Genomic DNA, 15,774 nt, shown 5'->3' with positions numbered 1-15,774 from the left:
ACCCTGCTCCAATGTGTGACTCTTGCTTGTCCTCATACCCCTCTTCAATAACCCTGTACTCACTAATTTCAACTCACTGCCCCCACAGGATCAGCACACCCCAGAAATACTCTGTGCTGCTGCGACTATTCCACTGAGTGATATCAAGAGACTCTCATATCACGTCCGCCGTCTAAAGGAGGGAAAGTAAGCAGCATTGTATGCTCATGGGAATATGCAGAGCTCTAGTGCGCCCCCTACTGGCACCACAACGCAGCACAGTATGTTAGATCGGTCAATGTCTGAGTGCTGGGACCCCCACTGCTCATGAGAAAGGGGGTCCCTTGCCCCTCATGTGAATGGGGTCAAGGTCAAGCATGCATGCTGCCACTCCATTCATCTCTATGGGACTGCCAGAGATAGCTGAGTTAAATGAAGTGGCAGCGTGCATGCTCGTCCGACATTCCACTCAACTGGTGGACATAGGATGCCCGTGCTCGTAATCAGTGGGGGGTCAAACCTCCATTGATCTAATGTTTATACCCTAACCGGAGGCTCAGGGATAGCATGTGGTGACTGGAATACCCCTTTAAGGAGCAGAGCAGCTAATAAATGATTAAACAAACACACAGCCGGAGTATAGCGCGGGTCAAAGCTCTAGTAAAGGCCACCCCTGAACACCAGCCGCATTTCCAGGACAAATATTAGCTTTTGATAACCATCACCTGCCGCTGAAAAGGAAAATATCTCCAGGAGACCAGATTCAAGAAAAATGTTCTACTGCTAACTCCAACCTGTTCATCCTGGGCCACCTGATTCATGAGTACAATGTTATGTACATCTTTGAGGCCAATTTTTATTTATTACTGCATTGTAGTCATTGAGCTAAAAACACTTTTTTCAATTGGTCGTTATAAAAAAATAGGAATTAGACTTACCGGTAATTCGGTTTCCACAGATTCCCTCATGACAGCACAACAGGAGGTTGTTCCCCTCCCTCCCACCTCCACCCACCAGTTTTTCCAGATTACTACACCAGGATGGATGCAACCGATTTATTAAAATCATAAGAAAATCTTATATGCAATATTTACCTAGTAGTTAGTAAGGGAGGGGATTTCCGGGTGCTGTCATGAGGGACTCTCTGGAAACCGAATTACCAGTAAGACTAATTCCTATTTTCCAGCTCATCCCTCACGACAGCACAACAGGAGACGTACTAAATTATAATTTAGTTGGGGACCAAGTCTAAGGACAACATATCTCAGATAGTTATCATTAGATAAAAATACCAATTCATAGAATCAGGAATAAACCTGAGACAGAAACTTTTTGATTCTGCCAGAAAACGAAATCTCTAGTAGTGAATTTGTGAACGCAGTCGTAACTCTGAAATGTCACTTTATCTGCATCCTTGATCAACAGACCTACCTCTGCTTATAGACTTAAATACTTAATTAGAAGAGAATAAATTGTCTTATTAGACATCGGCCATAAAAAGGATGCCCTTTACCTCTAAGCCTAGTCTATATGGCAAGTACCATTGTGTAAAAGCAACTAGCTATAAAACCAGATAAAATATTGTAACATCATATATAGGGATGAGCGAATCCACTTCGGATGAAACATGTAAGTGCACATGTAACAGGTCAGCCAGTTTCATAGGTAAAAAGCTGCTGACAGATGCCCTTTAAGGACTACAGGGCAAGGAGAAGAGTGTACAGGTGTAGATTCCATTCTGGGTGACGATCCCTATGGGCGCTGTAATGGCTGCCAGTAGTGATTGTCCCAGGCTGGGTCTCCTCACCTTGTCGATGTGTGGGTGCCAGTATTCGTCATGTGTGGTTTTGGCTTCGGAGCTGTTCATCCGGGAGAAGAAGGTGGGTTTGGTCAGATACAAAGAGGCGGCGTCGAGATCGAAGGTTCTGGTGATCTCCTGCTGGATTCTGCGCCGCACGTTACTACAGAAAGACAAAGAAAACAACATATGTATAATTACCACCATGGACACAGAGTATGGCGGCTTCCTTTTACACACCAGGGTCCTGCTGCAGTGCATTGTGGGAGAGGTAGTGTTCCCACCAGGTACTGTATTAAGGGACTGAAGTGGGCATGCTCCGCTGTGTTGCACTGTGGGAGATGTAGTGTTCATAACTGCCGCTATACAGCGTAATAAAACGACATCATGGTATATATAACAACTCCTGGATAGAGAGCACACACACTAAAGACTGCAGCGCCAGATTGATCGCCCTAATTACAGCGGCCCCAGCTCTGCTTCGTCTGGATGATCACATGAAATCTAGGGTGCTAATCAGCTTAATTAAACAGGAAGTGAGTCTGTAAGCAAGCCAGCGGCAGGCTGAGTAATGACACCGCCAACGCCTCGTTACTGCAGGGTCTATTACAGACACTTAGTGCCAGTCAATACTAATGGTCTGCACCTAATCGCCGTCCTCAAGAGACTGGACGCCACCTTTCTGACACGGAACTTGCACTGGATGTGTGTAGAAGGATCACTGTTGTATTCATTAAAGGCTCATGCACAGGGCCGTTGATTGGCAGTTCCGTGCATTGTGGACCGCAATTTGCGGTCCCCAATGCACGGGCAACATCCGCGCGGCTGCCTCTGATGGATCCAGACCCATTCTGGGTCCGTGGTCGGTCCGCACCGCAAAAATATAAAAAATGTTCTGCACTAGACCTTCCAGATTGCAGACACATTCAAGTGAATGCAGGGCGCACACAGCCGATACCAGTGTATTGTGGACCCGCTGTTTGAGGGCCACAATACAGGCACGGCCGTGTGCATGATAAGAACATATCACCCAGCCACAGGATAGGTTATAAGTACCTGATATGGTGGGGTCCCCCAATCGATCACAAGAACGGGTTACCTTGAGTCACCCAAGTGAACCGATCGGTCACCCCGCCGTACTAGTGATCACCCACATTCTAGTGATCAGTGGGGGTCCCAGCGGTCGTACCCCACCCATCAGATATACTGTGGCTAGGTGAGAAGTTGTTATAGTGAGACAACTATAATGCTAAAAGGGCCCTCTGGATTAGACAACCTCTACCTGTAATCTGTATAAGGGTATAAGGATACGACATACAGAGTAATGCAAACGGATCCGTTCTGAAAGGATACCAGCATTTGCATTATAGGTGCGGATCCGTCTGTGCAGATACCAGACGGATACGCACCTAAATGCAGGTGTGAAAGTAGCCTAGGCAAATGTAACAGCTTTCCAATTCACTCACTTTATATCCAGTGGCTGGTTTCTCAGATTTCACTGAGGGTCACATGACCTGTGATGTCAGCTTCTCTCCCTGCTCTGATAAAGTTTGTTTACAAGCCTGTAAACGAGACGTCACTGTGCTGGCCACGCCCCCCTTCACTGCCGGGCTGTCTGCTCTCTCCTAGGATACCCCTTCAGCTGCACAGACTGGCTAGCTGCAGAACCCAGTGAGGAGACAATTCTGGGCACTGGAGCTGACAGACTAGAGAGAGCACTGCACAAGAAGGTAGGGGAAAGATCCTGTGTGTATTAGCAGTGTCATTATACAGCTGGGACTTGTAGTTCTACACTTACAAGTTGCTGCAGAGTCTCCCAGCACTCAGGGCAGCTCTTGGATCCACTCCCTTAGCAGTGTCATTATACAGCTGGGACTTGTAGTCCTACACATACAACATGCTGCTTATTCTCCCAGCAGGCAGACATGTCACTCAGGGCAGCTCTTGTATCCACTCCCTTAGCAGTGTCATTATACAGCTGGGACTTGTAGTCCTACACATACAACATGCTGCAGAGTCTCCCAGCAGGCAGACATGTCACTCAGGGCAGCTCTTGTATCCACTCCCTTTGCAGTGCAGGGGCAGGGGCAGAGATTGTTGTTATTGCATGTAAACAAAGGGCCAGAAGAGAACCAAGGAAATGAGGAAATATATATATTTTTTATTTTTTGGCATAAAACTTTCTTAGCTTAGTTATATATTGCTGCCCATCAGATTTTCAGTGCTATATTTATTTTTTTTCATAACTCGGACAACCCCTTTAATCCGCCATGACTCAACTTGCTAAGTGTTGGACTTTTAGATAATCTAGGTTACAGAAATGTCTACGGCGCTCACTTGTTAGAGTACAGAACCCTTCACCACAGAAATCTGATACTATAAGGGCTCATTCACACAGAATTCTGGCGCCGCCACCACTCCAAAATTCTGGCGGCAGCCTTGTGGTGTTTGCCTCCCATTGTTTTCAATGGGGGCAGCACTGCAGTTCGCGGTCCGTTGGTTTAAAGCAGTGACCGCACCAAAAAGAACACGTTCCTTCTTGGTGCAGTGTCCGGATGGACGCTGCTTGAAGCCACAGCGGGTGTCCGGTTCACAGTGAACAGCAGTAGCAGTTTCTGCCACGGAGTACATGGCGGATTCTTACAGCGTTAAAATCCACCGTGTGAATGTACGCTAACAATGTGTTATAATCAGGGGAGTCTCAGGCACTGGAAATGAGTGCTGGATCGTCAGGGTTTCAGATGCCGGATTACAGGACTTTCACTGAACAATTCAATGTAGGAAACACAGATTTTACCGATACAGCAGAAAATCCTCCTCAGTCACAATCTCTTTCATCTGCTCTCCATAATACCTGTGAAAAGAAGAATTATAAGTGTGAATTAAGTGAGGGTTTCCTGATACAAAAGCTCCGAATCGCTTGCATAACCATAGAATGAAATTAAATAATTCTGTCTTCCTGCAGCCACCACTAGGGGGAGCTCACTGCATGCTGGTTATACTATAAAGCCAATGATAAAAACGCCTGAGCTCCCTCTAGTGGTGACAGCCAGAATAATTTAAATCTATGTCTGTGGATGGATTTGGAGCTTTGTACCAGAATCATGATGTTAAAACCATGGACAGTCACTTTCAAGCATTCCTCCGATCAAACCAGGTCTGAGTGTAGTTCGTCACATTCTCTCATGTCCCCACAGGGGTCCAGCAAGCAGAGATATAGGCTTATGTATGCAAGATCCTAAGGTCTGAGAATTGAGGAGTTGAGTCTTCTGGTCTTATGTAACTATAGGTCATTAATTTTCAATTTTTCACCTCTTACTAGAGCTATGCTTGCTATCAGTGAATGAAAACAATCCTTATCCAGCCCGAATGACACAGGTACAAGCTCATTACTGGACACTTTTCTAAGCTGTCCAGCAGTGCTCAGAACAGGTTTTCAAACCTGTAAAGGGACACAGAAATGTTTCAAATCGCACAGAGCAAGCAGGGATCTTGAAAATGGAACACGAAATATTATATGATATTGCAGAGCTAGTCATTATAGAGCAGTCATGGCTAACCTCCGAGTTCTGAGAACAGCCAAGCAAGTGTACATCTTGGGAGTCGTAGTTTTACCACAGCTGGAGTGCCGGAGGTTAGCCATCACAGTTATAGAGTCAGCAACCTCTGTCACTCCTTCTGTTGGGAAACTACAACTCCCAGCATGCACTGTTCACGTCTATGGTAGAACAGAGAACAATCCAGCAAGTGTGCATGCTGGGAGTTGAACTTTCACAACGGCTGGGTGTCGGAAAATCACTATCCCTGGTATAGGTATTGCCCAGGATTAGATAAACATGGCTGCCTTCTTTTAGAAACACAGCCACGCCTTCCCATGGGTTGTGTGCGGCTGAACTGAAATACCAGGCACAACCTGCTGACAGGGGTGGCGCTATTTCCACAAGAAAGCAGCTGGGTTTTTCTAACCCTATAAAACTGTTAGAGACTATGATCACTTAAAAAATCCTAGACATGAGCTTTCCCTGAGGGCTGAGAGGGAAGTAGATCCTGAGAATTTCTGATGAGAAAATGATGGATTTTGCAGGCTTGCCAGGCCATTTTCAGGTGAACGGCACAATCTATCTTCTGTGTCTGAGCTATATTCATTCATGCAAGTTATTATAGGGCATAATTGGTAATAAATCACCACAGAACGGTAGTAGATGTAGCACAGGGATCCCGGGGTGAGGCAGGGGTTCCGGGGTCACCGGAAGGGGATATACAGTCTATACAAGGAAGATACCGGGAGAGCACGCAGATTATTGTCAGCTGAGCCCCAAAATGCAGTGGGACCAGACAGCACCTGAATGTGCATGGGGGGCTAAAAATCACAAAAATGCAAAAAAATAAATAATAAAATGCATGCCAAAACATGGGTTTCAATTACATTCATTTATACAAAATAAATGCCCCCTTTTAAACTCAAGGTTCAAAAGTTTACTAGTGTGAGGACTGTGCGGACGTCAAGAAGGTGACCCACGTCTCAAGGGGGCAGGGGGGACAGAGATAGAAGTCTGGAGAAGAGCAAAATGAAAGGAGATTTGGGGTGAAGGGAAAAATTAGAATCTGAGGGGGGAAAGTGAAACAAGGAAAAGACTATGAGAAAGAAAATGAAAGTAAGAAATGGAAAAGTGAAAGGAGATTCGGAAAAAAAAAAGGGGAAAGATGCAGTAAAAAGTGAAAGTACTCCTAGAAAGAGAAGGACGAATTCAAGAAATGGAAAAATTGAAAAATTCTGAGGAAAGGTGAAGAAATTTTGTGAAGAAAGGAAAGACAAAAGAAAAAAAAAAAGGGGAGAAAGAAAGAAAGAGAAAAGAATATGAAAAAGAAAATGAAAGTAAGAAATTGAAAAATCAAAAGGAGATTCTAAGAGAAAAAAAAGTTAAAGACGAAGGAAAAAGTTAAAGTACTCGAAGAAAGTGAAAGATAAATTCAAGAAATTTAAAAATTTAGAGGACAGGAGAAAGAAGGATGGATAGACAAATGTAAGCAAACAGCTTGGAGGGGGTGTTAATCACGTGGAAGTAAAGCTAAGACTGTAAATGGAATAAAGCAGCGGTATAACAATAGAAGGCAGTGGGAAGGTGAAGGAGTGGGCGATAGAAGAAATTCAGAAAATGAGCGCAGTCTGTAAGGACTCACCGATACATATTTACAAAATTCCTCCCCATTGACAGCGCTCCTGAGTGCAGGTCTAGAATAGACGCCTGGAAAACACAAAGGGAGAAGAGATTGTAAATTACACACAACCTGCGAGCTGCTGGAGCCTTCACCACCACGCGCTGGCGCAGCAGAGGCTTCCCGGTAATGGAGCCGCCTGATTACCACCCGCAGCAGCTTTCCCACACTTAATGTGCCAGATAAAAGTTAGAGTTTAGCATCTCCTATTGTTGTCAGAAAATTATAGCTTGTAGTCAAAATAACATTCTACAAAAGAAAGGTAAGGAAAATACTAAAACACGAGAAATGATACTGCATACTGAAAGCAACTAGAGCCAATTCCATTACTCTGGCAATGGGTGGCCTGGAAAACCTGCTAATTTACCAAGTCACAATATGAGCCCATTGCCAGACTGCAGGAATTTAGCTAACAGCCGGGATTCACAGCCATGTACTGTACGTTCAGTCTGTAGAGTAAATGATGGTTCAGCTCAGTCATCTAAAACAAGGTATTTCCCACTATGGGGTAGATTTTTTAATACTTTTGCTCAGAGAGGGTTTGACACAATGGGTGAGGGAAGAGAAGCACAGGGGAGACAGACAAAAGAATAGAGAGAATGCAAGGAGGGGCAAATGTAAAGTCAGAAAGGCAGGGGAGACAAAGACTTAGGAAGACAGGGAAGACAAAGAGCTAGAGAGAAAGTCAGAAGAGACAAAGACTTAGGAAGGCAGGGAAGACAAAGAGCTAGAGAGAAAGTCAGAAGAGACAAAGACTTAGGAAGGCAGGGAAGACAAAGAGCTAGAGAGAAAGTCAGAAGAGACAAAGACTTAGGAAGGCAGGGAAGACAAAGAGAGAGAGAGAGAGAGAAAGTCAGGGCTGACAAAGGACTTAGAAAGGCAGGGAAGACAAAGAGAGAGAGAGAGAGAGAGAGAGAGAGAGAAAGTCAGGGCTGACAAAGTACTTAGAAAGGCAGGGAAGACAAAGAGAGAGAGAGAGAGAGAGAGAGAGAAAGTCAGGGCTGACAAAGACTTAGAAAGGCAGGGAAGACAAAGAGAGAGAGAGAGAGAGAGAGAGAGAGAGAGAGAGAAAGTCAGGGCTGACAAAGTACTTAGAAAGGCAGGGAAGACAAAGAGAGAGAGAGAGAGAGAGAGAGAGAGAGAAAGTCAGGGCTGACAAAGACTTAGAAAGGCAGGGAAGACAGAGAGAGAGAGAGAGAGAGAGAGAGTGTGAGAGAGAGAGAGAGAGAGAGATAGATAGATAGAGAAAGTCAGGGCTGACAAAGACTTAGAAAGGCAGGGAAGACAAAGAGAGAGAGGCAGGAGAGACAACGACATAGATATAAGAAACAAAGGCAGAGGAGACAAAGACAGACAAAGGTAGGGGAGACAAAGATTTACAGAGGAAATAAAGACACAGAAAGTACGACAGGAGAGACATAAACCTACAGAGAAATGCAGGGAAGACAAAGACCTATAGAGAAACCCTACAAAGAAAGGCAGGTAAGACAACAACTCAGAGAGAAATACAGGGAAGACAAAGACCTATAGAGAAACCCTACAAAGAAAGGCAGGTAAGACAACAACTCAGAGAGAAATACAGGGAAGACAAAGACCTAGGTAAATGAACTGTAGGGGAAATAGAAGTGTAGAATAAAGAGCAGAGGAGACAGATACACTTTAAACTTTAAAGGGGTTATCCAAGTTCTAGAATTCACCCCCATATGCCCGGGCCCCTCACAGAGGTTATACTTACTTTGCTTCGGGCACCTGTGCCGCTACATCTCCATCTCCCAGTCGCGTGGATGAAAACATCATCGGGGGGGGGGGGGGGGGGGGACAGCCAATAGCAGGCGGTGATGGAGATAAGCCTCCCTAGAATCGCGGGAGATGCTTGGGAGGCTGGTCCCTGTCTGCTATTGGCTGCCCTCCCTCTCGACGCTGGATATTCTTATCCACGGAACGGGGAGATGCAGCGGCGGCCATGCCGGTATGAGAAGTAACACGAGTGCCGAGGTAAGTACATTGTGTGTGAGGGGCCAAGGCATGTTGAGATGGATTCTAGAACTTGGATAACCTATTGAAGGGTAGGGGAGATAGAGAAATATACTGAAGGACAGGGAAGAAAGTAGAATAGCCTGAAAGGCCGCGCAGACAGAGGAGAAAACTGAAGGGCAGGAGAGACAGAGGCTTAAACTGGAGGGCACAGAACATATAGGAATAGACTGAAGTACAGAGGAGAAACAGGAAAAGTATGAAGGGCAGGGTAGACAGAGGTATAGACTGAAAAGCATGGGAAACAGAGGGAAAGAATGAATGGTAGGGAATAAAGGGGTGCTGACTGAAGGAGAGGGGAGACAGAGGCTTAATCTGAAGGGAAGGGGACATAGAGAAGTAAACTGAAGGACGGGTGAGAAAGAAGAATGGCCTAAAAAGGCAGAGGGAAAGAATACACTGAAGGGCAGGGGAGACAGAGGTATAGACTGAAGGGCAGAGGAGACAGAGGTATAGACTGAAGAGCAGAGGAGACAGAGGTATAGACTGAAGGGCAGAGGAGACAGAGGTATAGGCTGAATGGCAGGGGAGGCAGAGGTATAGACTGAAGGGCAAGGGAGACAGAGTTATAGACTGAAGGGCAGTGGAGACAGAGGTTTAGACTGAAGGGCAGTGGAGACAGAGGTTTAGACTGAAGGGCAGTGGAGACAGAGGTTTAGACTGAAGGGCAGTGGAGACAGAGGTTTAGACTGAAGGGCAGTGGAGACAGAGGTTTAGACTGAAGGGCAGTGGAGACAGAGGTTTAGACTGAAGGGCAGTGGAGACAGAGGTTTAGACTGAAGGGCAGTGGAGACAGAGGTTTAAACTGAAGGGCAGGGGAGACAGAGGTATAGACTGAAGGGCAGGGGAGACAGAGGTATAGACTGAAGGGCAGTGGAGACAGAGGTATAGACTGAAGGACAGGGGAGACAGAGGTATAGACCTAAGGGCATGGGAGACAGAGGTATAGACTGAAGGGCAGGGGAGACAGAGGTTTAGACTGAAGGGCAGGGGAGACAGAGGTTTAGACTGAAGGGCAGGGGAGACAGAGGTTTAGACTGAAGGGCAGGGGAGACAGAGGTTTAGACTGAAGGGCAGGGGAGACAGAGGTTTAGACTGAAGGGCAGGGGAGACAGAGGTTTAGACTGAAGGGCAGGGGAGACAGAGGTTTAGACTGAAGGGCAGGGGAGACAGAGGTTTAGACTGAAGGGCAGGGGAGACAGAGGTTTAAACTGAAGGGCAGTGGAGACAGAGGTTTAAACTGAAGGGCAGGGGAGACAGAGGTATAGACTGAAGGGCAGGGGAGACAGAGGTATAGACTGAAGGGCAGGGGAGACAGAGGTATAGACTGAAGGGCAGAGGAGAAAGAGGTATAGGCCTAAGGGCATGAGAGACAGAGGTATAGACTGAAGGGCAGAGAAGACAGAGGTATAGGCCTAAGGGCATGGGAGACAGAGGTATAGACTGAAGGGCAGAGAAGACAGAGGTATAGACTGAAGGGCAGAGAAGACAGAGGTATAGGCCTAAGGGCATGGGAGACAGAGGTATAGACTGAAAATCAGGGGAAACAGAGGAAAAGAATGAACAGTAGGGAGGAAAGGAGTGCTGACTGAAGCAGAGGGGAGACAGAGGCCTACATTGAAGGGCAGGTGAGCAGAGGGAAGAGAAGAAGAGCCAGAAAGACAGGGGAGACAGTGGTTTAGACTGAAAGGCAGAAAAGACAGAGGGCAATAAGGGTCATGGGGCCACTAACCCACAGAATGTATGTTATCACCTTCCCACCACAGACCTCTATAGGTAAGGACTGGCATAGTGAGGCAGCAGGAGCTCCACGTTACAGGGCGTAAGCTTAAATGGAAAATAGCCTAAAGTGTTCTGCGCTCGGCACAAAATCTTTTCCATTTACAAATTGGAACCTGCAAAATATGAGCGCCAGACACGTAGAAGCTGACAGCCTCCTGCAAAAGCTCAGTAACAGGAGAAGGGGGAGAGGGAGCAAAAAAGTATAATAGGCTAACAGACGGACAAATGAGGCGATGCAAAAACAGGTCAATAGTGATGATGGAGGGAGGATTATCTGAGGAGCACTGATTTATACCGACCAGGCTCATAATCAATGACTGGGGCCAGACTTGGAGAACTTCTGAGTCCTTCACGCCAAGAAGGAAAATTTGAGACAATACATGGGAATCTGTTACTTATAGAGGTAAACACCAGTCCGGGTCCCTTAAAAGGAATGTCCACGTCCAAAAATTATTCATGATGGTCAACCAAGTGGCCTTAAAGAGCTTGCCTAGGATTAGGAAAAGAAAAAAAAACATGGCTGCCTTCTTCCAGAGAAAGAACCAGACCATGAGCTTAGTCAAGTTTTGCAGCTCAGCTCCACTGAAAAGAATGAGCCTGAGATGCAATACCACACAAAACCTGAGGACAGGTGTGGTGCTGTTTTTTTGGACGAAAGTAGACACATTTTCTAATCCTGAACAACCCCTTTAAGAAAAAGACAGATACAAGTGGAGGTCACAAGGCGTATCTTCAAGGCAAAGGAAGGGATTTACAAGGCAGCATGGCTGTCACTGCAAAGTCAAATCTGCCAGTCTTGTTACCAGCACGGAGACGTTCAGGTGGGGAGGGTGGCTGAACTGTTATGACAGGTTCATAGCGGTCTGATTAAACCTGGAAGCGCGCTAGGCAGATTTCATATCGTATTATGTGTCGCTATGTAACACGGTGGATTGGAGGAAAATACCAGGTTTTACATCAATACCCCATTCACTTAATCAGATGCTATACCAGGCTGAGTCTATGGCTAAGGGTAGGGCTGAGACTTTTTTCTTATCTCACCGTCAATCCTTAGGGTAGGCCGTCAATGTTTAACCGGTGGGGTCCAAACTCGACAATAAGCACAGTGAGGGGGTCACGGTGCTCACTGTTCAGAGGTGCAGCCGTCCATATGGACAAGCTGCTGTCAATGATCATGGGGGTCCCGGAAGTTGGATCCCCACCAAATTAATATTTTAAGTCCCAGAGAACCCCTTTAAAGGGTTTGTCTAATTTCACACAACTTATTAGGTATTTCAGAGTTATTAGAGGGAGTCCTCTGTTCAGGATCCTCATCTCTTGACTAAAGAGAGTCTCTCACTCCGGAGGACCTGTCCTGTATTACACAGAAAACAAACTGATCTGAATGGACACTGTGTAATACCTTAATTCTCCTGTGGGGGTGCTCCAGGGAAATTGAACACTTACTACCAAGTTTTAGATCACAGCTGATTGCTAGAGATCTTAGCGGAAGAGACATTTTGAGATCAGTTTAGTGTCCAGGGACCCCTACAGCCTGTCCAAAGTGGAGAATCCCCTTTAAAGGAGTTATTCCATGAAGACAAGTTATCCACTATCCACAGTATAGGTAGAGGTCTGACCACTGAGGCACATGCCGATAACAAGAAAGGGGGTCCTTGCTAAAGCACTTGAATAAAGGGGCGCTCCATTTAGCTCTATGGGGATGCCGGAGATCGCCAAGTCCAAGCGGCTGGCTATCTCCTGCAGGTCCATAGAGCTGAATGGAGCAGCGGACATGCACGCATATCTGCCCCTCCATTAAAATGAGGAGCACAGCAAAGCCAGGCAGCTGGGATTACCATGAATGCCAATATTCCCATCCTCCCCACGCAATTTCACTTTCGGCTGTGAAGGCACAGGAGGGACTACTTGCTTCCCGGCCTCCTAAAATGTGTTGAAAACCCCTGTATTAATCTGCCTGATATCCAATACTCACCCCTCCGTCAGAGCCTCCGAGGGACAATCCCGCCTCAGCTATCCTGTAGGAAAACACAAAGTTAGTAATCAGATCTCAACTAGAAACAGACGTTTGCCGCCGGCTGGCACGCTGTCGTATACTGCTGGAATTCACTCGATGCCGTGCAAACCTGTGTATGGATACCAGAAGCCAGGGTATAAGGTTAACCCGGGAGCTATGAAGTGGGAAGACTGGAGAATGGGAGGTCTGTCAGCTCAGGATTCAATCTACATGCGGGGTCCTGATCTTTTACGCCTTGGAAAATATTTCCCAGATGTCTTTACTCATTAACTGGAAACAGGCGTGAATGGCTCCCGTTTCTGGAACAGTAGCCAGAGTTACTGATTTTAATGGAGACCCCTTTAATTTAGCCTCTTCTTAGAAAGCTGGTACTGACCCCAATATTTAGAGGTTCTCCAGGATATATAAGTAGGGGGGAAAATAACTAAGCGTGCCTAGCATCCTTAGACACTAGTACATCTTAAAGGGATGTATTACTAATCAGATTGTTCCCACAGAGGCAGCATTATTAATCAGATTGTTCCCACAGAGGCAGCATTATTAATCAGACTGTTCCCACAGAGGCAGCATTATTAATCAGATTTTTCTTACAGAGGTAGTATTATTAATCAGATTTTTCTTACAGAGGCAGCATTATTAATCAGATTGTTCCCACAGAGGCAGCATTATTAATCAGATTTTTCTTACAGAGGTAGTATTATTAATCAGATTTTTCTTACAGAGGTAGTATTATTAATCAGATTTCTCTTACAGAGGTAGTATTATTAATCAGATTTTTCTTACCGAGGCTGTATTATTAATCAGATTTTTCTTACCGAGGCTGTATTACTAATCAGATTTCTCTTACAGGGACTGTATTATTAATCAGATTTTTCTTACAGGGGCTATATTATTAAAGGGGTTGCCTCTCTTCAGAAAGTGGCATTTATTATGTAGAGAAAGTTAATAGAAGCCACATACTAATGTATTGTTATTATACATATTGCTTCCTTTGCTGGCTTGATTAATTTTTTTCACCACATTATAACACTGCTCATTTCCATCGTTACGGCCACCCTGCAATCCATTAGCGGTGGCCGTGCTTGCACACTATAGATAAAAGCGCCAGCCTCTCTGGTGGCCGGGACCATCGGAGTGCACATAGGCTGGTGCTTTTTCCTATAGTGTGCAAGCACGACCACTGCTAGTAGGACTGCAGGGTGGTCGTAACCATGGAAGGGAGCAGTGCATAATGTGATGGAAAAATGAATCAAGCCAGCAAAGGAAGCAATATGGACAATCACAATACATTAGTAAGTGCCTGGTATTAACGTTCTCTACGTAATGTCATTTGCTGAAGGAACACAAACCCTTTAATCAGATTTTATTTTTATTTTTTATTACAGGGGTTATATTTTTAATTAGATTTTTTCTTTTACAGGGGCTGTATTTTCTTAAAGTGGTTGTATATAGAATGGCATCTGTCCTGCAAAAGCAGTATCCTCAGTTGCGTGATACTGCAACTGAGCGCCATTCACTGCAAAGGAGCTGAGCTGCGATATCAGAGAGGGAGAGGATAGCAGAGGCTGTACTCTCTGACTAAATGATCGCTCCACACCTGCTGAAAATAGTTGTCGGACTTCCCAGACTTGGGTACAAGAAGTAGTCAGAAGTGCAACTAGCATAGGATTTTTAACCAGAGTGGACCCATGTAATGTCCCTAGAGCGCCTGTGAGGCCGCAGTTATAGGCGTCCTGCCCTGCGGCGGGCACGGGTCCAGTCCCCTCACACCTTGTGCTTTATTTGTTCTCTGTAAGCTGTAGGTCTCTGCTGCGTAATTAGCTGTAAGACAATGTCCTGCAGAATCGACTGGAAAATCTTCGTAATTACTATAACTACTGCTTAACGTCCTCCTTCACGGGTCTGTGACTATTACAGCGCTGCCCACTTTGGAAAGGAAAAGCTTTCACTAAAATGGAAGCAGAACTGTATGTGGTGAAGGGGTTATGAAAGTAGACATTTTAAACATGGCGGAGTCAATAGGAACATCTGTGGGCTGAGCGAGTGTTTGTTCCTGATCTATGGGGGTACCCCAACTCTCAGCCGATGTTGGTGAAGGACGGATCGGGCTGTTAGCTTTCAGACGATCCTTTGTTATTATGGAGATAAGCTGCTGTCAGAGGCCAATTCCCCTCTCTCTGCATTCAGAACACATGCATGCTCGGCCCAGCAGAGGGTGGGGAGGATTAGCGGTCTTTAGCTTAAGGGGGTTTTCCGGGATTTTAATACTGATGACCAATCCTCAGGATAGCTCATCAATATCAGATCTGTGAGACCCGGGACCCCCTCTGATAAGCAGTTTGAGAAGGCCGCAGTGTTCCTGTGAGCTTAGCCTAGGCCAGTGACATCACATTCATTGGTCAAGTGGCCTAGGGGCAGCTCAGGCCTAGTCAAGTGAATAAGGCTGAGCTGCGATACCAAGTACAGCCACTATACAATCTACGATGCTGTGCTTGGTAAACTGCGAGGAGGCTGGGGTGCACAACGGAGTTCCAGTGGGCACTGCAGCTTCATCAAACAGCTGATGGGCGGGGGTCCCGGGTGTCGGTCCCCTACCGATCAGATGCTGATGACCCATCGTTAGGATAGGTCATCAGTTAAAGTTGGAAAAACCTCTTTAATAGTAACACTGTATTCAGTAAGCTCCTAAGCTCCCCCTAGTGGTGACTGCAGGGAGCCAGAATATATGCGGATCAGCTGTTTGAAGAAAAGTGCCCTGGGAGACATCGCTGGAGGTGCAGATCCTGCCTGTGACGACATGACCCGGACGGGGAAGAGAGAAAAGGAACTGAGGGACGCAGGCAAAACAAGATGGAGCCAGGGTGCCATTCCGTGCTCCACCACCAGAGGCCCCCCCTCGCCCAGTTTTGGTGAAACTGTTGCACTTCAGAGATAGACACTATCCTTA

General features: G+C 46.0%; 1 protein-coding gene across 2 annotated transcripts in view; it reads right to left on the bottom strand.

Moving 5' to 3' along the window:
* The window catches only part of OGFOD3 (2-oxoglutarate and iron dependent oxygenase domain containing 3), a 91,215-nt gene that overhangs the window by 55,635 nt on the left and 19,806 nt on the right, over positions 1–15,774 (bottom strand). For both annotated transcript variants that reach the window (XM_044296518.1, XM_044296519.1), the window contains exons 4-7: positions 12,786–12,828; positions 6,959–7,023; positions 4,575–4,631; positions 1,787–1,940 (exon numbers count right to left, since the gene is read on the bottom strand). In XM_044296518.1, coding sequence (XP_044152453.1) covers positions 1,787–1,940; positions 4,575–4,631; positions 6,959–7,023; positions 12,786–12,828 — 319 coding nt within the window. The remainder of the gene's footprint in view (positions 1–1,786; positions 1,941–4,574; positions 4,632–6,958; positions 7,024–12,785; positions 12,829–15,774) is intronic.

Source organism: Bufo gargarizans, chromosome 6 (genome assembly GCF_014858855.1).
Source record: "Bufo gargarizans isolate SCDJY-AF-19 chromosome 6, ASM1485885v1, whole genome shotgun sequence".
NCBI classification, from domain to species: Eukaryota; Metazoa; Chordata; class Amphibia; order Anura; family Bufonidae; genus Bufo; species Bufo gargarizans.
Note: the sequence above shows the minus strand (reverse complement) of the source record. Positions and strands in the feature narration are given on the sequence as shown.